Source organism: Pterocles gutturalis, unplaced genomic scaffold, assembly GCF_000699245.1.
Source record: "Pterocles gutturalis isolate BGI_N339 unplaced genomic scaffold, ASM69924v1 scaffold10022, whole genome shotgun sequence".
Lineage (NCBI taxonomy): Eukaryota > Metazoa > Chordata > Aves > Pterocliformes > Pteroclidae > Pterocles > Pterocles gutturalis.
Window position 1 is genome coordinate 1 of NW_010112833.1, and position 5,718 is coordinate 5,718.

At 42.1% G+C, this 5,718-nt stretch overlaps 1 protein-coding gene across 1 annotated transcript in view; it reads left to right on the forward strand.

The window, feature by feature from the left end:
* Positions 1–3,660: 3,660 nt before the first annotated feature.
* Positions 3,661–5,718, forward strand: part of BEND7 (BEN domain containing 7) — a gene marked incomplete at its 5' end in the record, with an annotated part of 40,889 nt that continues 38,831 nt past the window's right edge. Inside the window, one exon of the mRNA XM_010074213.1 lies at positions 3,661–3,744. Coding sequence (XP_010072515.1) covers positions 3,661–3,744 — 84 coding nt within the window. The remainder of the gene's footprint in view (positions 3,745–5,718) is intronic.

Sequence of the window (5,718 nt, forward strand, 5' to 3'; positions counted from 1 at the left end):
TGAACTCCCCGAAACCATTGCACGCCTTTTATTTGTTTGGTTTTTTTTTTTTTCTTTAACCCCCCCCGCCTTCCCTCTTTTTTTTTAATTTTTTTTTTTTTTGCATGTGTGTTACGTGTTGTTTCAAAAACAAAACCTTCCAAAACCACCCCAGAAGGGTGGACGTGGGGTTTGGTTTTGTTTTGGGTTTTTTTTTCCAGGCAGATCTTGCACAAAATAAAGTTGGATCCTGTTTCGTCTAAATCCTGCTTTGGGTGGGGGGGAGAAAAGGTAAAATCGGGAAACGAGCAAAAAATGATGATACCTGAGCAGCAACGGACCTTCTTAGTATTCAACTCTGGTGGATTTATTGTGTTTTGGGTGGTTTTCTTCCTCCCCTTATTGCGTACAGCCACGTATTTCAAAGAAAAGCCAAATAGAGGTTGCTTTATTAAAAATCCACGCAGCTAATTAATTGTACGTGGGCAGAGGAGAGCCTCTGGCGTGTAACTTGTTCACTCGGGGTGTGTTTGCTTTTGGAAAAGAGGATATTTTAAAAGACATCACAGGGGGAAGTATTTGTATTCCTGTCGGGGAAGAAGCACAGCTCTGTGGTTCAGTCTTGTTGGTTTTTTTAATAATAATAAAATAATAAAAAGATACAGGCGCTGGTAGGCATTTTAACAGGTGGACTTCCCAGCCCTAGGGTTTTATTTTGGTTGGGGCTTTATCCCTTCTCCAGCCAATGAGATTTTTTTGCCCTGATGGATTTGACTTGAGGTCTTTTTTCCTTTTGTGTTTCCAAGTATTGAACGGGAACATCTCCATGAAACGCCATGTGTGTCCTGCATGCCAAGTTCAGGGCAGGTGACTGCTTGGGTGTAGTGTCACACTTGGGAAAGGGGACACACACACGTGAGTGTCAAGACTTGCCGCCTGAAGAGCAGTGTCTTTGCAGGCGCTCAGCAAAATCCCATTCAATGTGAAGAAATTTAAAGATGGAAATAAACTCTATTGGTAGGAATAGTAAATAATGACTGCTGTGTCTTCATAGGGGGGTCTGCAGCACCGCACATGCTCCCTGTTAAAAACTAGAGGGGCAGTGACCCGTCAGACTTGTCCAAAACATATTGGAGGTTGGTATGCATTAACAAACCTATCGAGAGGTTTATTTTCTACAGAGAACAGGTTTGGTTGGTGGAATTTTGGTGTCAAATGTGCTCCTGACTCAGAGGCAGAGTTAGTGCAGGACTAGGCTGGAGCCTGGGGGGTGAAAGTGAAACATGTGGAAAAGCAAAACTGAAATTGAAGACTCGGTTTTATTTCTGTCCTGATGGAGCTGTAAAAAGAATATGTGCATTATCAGAAATAGATGACTCTTTTGCAAATTCTCAGTTGCCACTCCTTACAGGTTTAGATATGCCTCAGTGTATAAGATGTTCTATTTAAGCTTGTTTTAATGTATACATTCAGTTATGATGATACTTTATTAGTAATTCTTATTTTATCTGGGGTCTCCTTTTGGATGTGGAAAGTGAAATAGAGAGCAACACTAAAAACACATCCTACAGAGAAAATTGTGTCTTTGTAGTCTGAGAACGGAGGAGAGATAAAAATCACATTTTGCATGTGAGTCTGCACCCGTGTACTCTTTTTCTATCACAGTTGATTAGAAAGATAATTATATATTAATAGTTGTCTCTTGTAATTGGCCTTTGCCTCTTGCTGGAGTCATTCTGTAATGCCACAGTTTAGTGTTTACTGTTGTGAAATTGATATGGACTGTGACATCCGAGGCAGAAGGAAACCAAAGAGAAAAGGGTATGCTGTGTCGATTTGTTGGTAACACACCATCTGTTAGCGATGTGTGCCTATCCAGTGCTTTTTCTGTCCCAAAAAAACCTTCAGAGCACCTTATCGAGTTGACCAATAATGACCAGATCCAGAGGAAATCCATTCCTGCACTAAAACGCAGCTGCCTGTGGGGTGAAATGTGGTGACTTTAAGGCAGCAGCTGTAGATCAGAAGGATATTGTGACCAGCTGGATGTACAGAGGGAAGTGCTAGAGAAGAAACCACATGTGATCTATCTGTTTAAGGACCATGAAGTCTGTAAGTCATTTAATTCTTAGTTTCGACATCCTCCCTCCCAGCAGATCTTGGAGACCCTTGAGAGGATGAAAATGCAGAGTGTGGTGGGCTGACCTCGGCTGGCTGCCAGGTGCCCACCGCGCTGCTCCATCGCTCCCCTCCTCAGCAGGACAGCTCATAACTATAGAAGGCAGTCAGCAGAAATCCCGTAGTTCTAACCTGATGAAAGGAAGCTTTACTGCCTCGGTGTCATATCTCAAACTTCACCTTTAACCTTTTCACTTGTTGGGCGTGCTCGGCAGGCGGAGAAACCCTTTGTGTAACACCTCATCGCTGACCTCTCCAACTCCCTGTCGTGTTTTTTTTCTCCTCATTTTCTTTCCAGGCCCTTTTCTTTCTTTTGCGTCGCTGTGTTAGCCTTGATTCTAGTTTACTTATTGGGTTGTTCCTCCTCTTGTGCCCTCGAGACAGTCGTGCTGTACAAATAAATGGCACATAACAAAAAAAGGTTTGGCTTCCAGGAGACCTTTCTGATCCTGTAGCTGTTTTGTCAGAGGTGCAGGTGTGCTGCTCGCGGGAGGAGGAGCTGCTTCTGCCGCCTTGTGTTTCTGTTGTGCCTTTTAAGTGAATCCCTCAAAGTCCTATTCCCCAAATTAATCCCTACCTTGGTTTTTGTGAGGCGGGCATACATAAAAACCGATTTACAGAGGGTGTAGCTGAGATCATTGGGAACTGGGAGGGCATTAGAGGAGTTCTGTGGGGAGGTGGCTGTTTCAAGACACTGAATATATTGTTCAGTTTTGAGCGATTTGCCGAAGGACAAAGTGTCTGCCAGTAGCAGAGTCAGAAATAGCATCCAGGAGAGCTGCCTTTAAACTTTTTTTTTTTTCCCTTGGACTTACTATTCCCTCTGTACACACGTGTAAACAAAGCTCTGGTTTTGTTGAACACCTGCCTGGGATTACAGCAGAGACCTTCACAGGAAAATATTCTTTTATTTGAAATAGAAATTCAATGGTGAATTTTTTTTTCTTTTATCCTGTAACATCTCTGAATATGAGATGCTAATTTTCATTCTGAGGGTCATCACAGACGTTAGTTTCTATAGGTGTATATCCTAAGGTGTCCCTGATCCTCCTTTATTCAGAATTCAGAGGCCAATGAGACCAGGCTGAACGATGCAGCCTTAGTGTATGGTGCTGATTTTCTGATTGAATTGAAGTTTGAAAGTTTCCCTTGGTCTCTAGGAAGGTAAAGTTTTCATTATAAATCTGCTTTCCATCTGTAGAGCAAGAAGCCAGATAATTGGCATCTGGTGGGATAATTTGCTGTGAAAATGAACACAGTAATTTAGGGCAGGCGTAGGATTCCTTAAAATCTGTGAAATATTTGAGCATAGTCTTTCCACTGTGAGCAAAGTTTTTTTAGGGGGTGCTGATACAGAGCACATTTTCTGTGGTTAATTTGATGTACATGAAATAAACTGCAGATATATTGATCAATTATGTACTAAAACTGTAGCAATGTGTTCAGTGTTCATTTTTTCCAGATCGCTTGAGTTCTAATTTTTTTTATCGTTTTTCATTCCAGATTACCATCATGAGATATATAAGATCTCTGACTACAGCAATGATGTTAATGGGGAGACCAAAGAAACACAACCAGTGTTTTTAGGTATGTGCTTGTGTTGATTAATTTCCGAGCAACATAGCGTGGCCATTTGCAATTAGGGAGGAAAAAAAAAATTAAGTGCAAGCACAGGAAGCGCCTGCCATTGTTTAATATGACATTCTTCTCAAGACCCTTTTATTCTACGAATTGCCAATATATCCTTTATTAACACTGCTAAAAGTTGTAATTTCAGACATAAATGTTTATTAGTGTCTACACACAGTGCTAATTATCACTCACTCAGAGAGCCAGATGCTGACTCTGCAGTTTTGCAGCTCTGTGCTCACCCCATTTACATTGCATATTCACTGGCATGCTTCACTGGCAATAGTTTGTGTAATTGGGATATTACATCTTTGACATCTGGATAACAGAAATTCAATTTCCAGGAAGCTGCTATTTGTTTGGTTTTGCTTCTGCCTTGGGTGGGATAAACGATTAATGTGCTCTCTTAATGTAATGTCCTTTCACCTCTGTAGGCTGCCTGCTAATCCTGCCATGGCAAAATTAAATTAAATCAACAGTTAAAAATGTGTAAAGAAAACAGAGAAGTAATATAGAGTCTGCAGCATGATATATACTACAGCAGGATAGGACTGGTTATCAGTGGACCGTTGTCTTTCCTGCCTGTGTGCTTTTTGTCCCATTTAACTCCTCAGCTGCACAGTGCTTCTTCCTTTCCTGCTTTCAGCCCCCTCCTGTCGCATCTAGGACCTCAGCACCTGGCTACTACACTTCTTGGCAAAAATTTGGCAGGCAAAATTCAGAGGAGTAAGGGCCAGATTTTTGAGCTGTGTAAAGCAAGCTCTTGGACATCTTCCTCAGTCTTTGGAAAAAGCAGGTTCCTTTGCAGCAAGAATTTGGAGATGTTTGCCCCTACTTAACTGCCCCAGGAACCTTAACATTTTTGTAGGGTGATTTAAGGGTCCTATAGTCTGTGCATGTTGCCCCCAGAGCCAGCAAGAAGCATTGGTCCCAAGTGTGTGAATCAGCACGTGAAGTCATTCCGCACGCAGAAAGCCTTTGCCTCCTTAATTCATAGTGCCACATCCTCTTCTAGAGGTCAGCAGCAAATGGAAGAGAAAAGGAGGACGTCTTGGGCAGTCTGGAATCTTCTGATGGTTAGAATATTTACACGGGGTGAGAGCTGTGTTAAATTCCCTTCTCAGCTTCTTGCCATTAGGATTTTGAGCAAATATTCCTTCCCTACGCCCGTTTGCAGGGAGAGGCGAAGGTGGCTGTGTGCTTTGTGTTTGGATTTCATGCTCTGTAAGCACCTTTGATGAAATCTGATAAAGCTGATGGAGTGAGCTTCACCAGAGGTTTACTTTGAATGGTTTCTCTCCCAACCCTAAATTGTTCTAAGGTGTTGGCAGGAGTGAGGCATCTAGTTGATCAAGCCAGGATGCTTCTAAGAACGTGCAGGAGTCTGTGCTTTGACATTTGTGCCATGAGTCAGACCAATTGGTTTTGATTCTGGTATTGTCTGTGTTGTCTTTGGGTTTGGCTTTGGGGGTTTTTTGAGTATGCCCGGCTTTTCATCATGACTGAGTGTGCTCTGGCATTTAAGTGCCTAAAGTTCAGCTGTTTCAAGAGCCAGTCAGAATTTAACCTTTAACAATGTAGGTCGTATCAAGGATCTTCCTTATCAGGTACTGAAGCATGGAGTTGCAGTCCTGGGAGCCCACCTTCAGTTGCTGTGGAAAGAAAAAGGTGCTATTTCCTGGCAATGTCCTGAGTGTCCAACTTTCAGATTTCGTCAAAGCGTATTAATTTTGATAAGAGGAATGATGTATGAGCATACAGGATTTGTAGACTAGGCTTTTTTTTTTTTTTTTTTTTTTCTCTTGGGGGTTGGGTTCAATTCAGTAAGTTACTCAGAGCTCCCATAACCTTCTCCACTTCATTTTCAGTAGATTGGTGTCCACCTCTATCCAGATTCCTAGTGATAAAGGCACTGATCCAAGATGTAGGGAA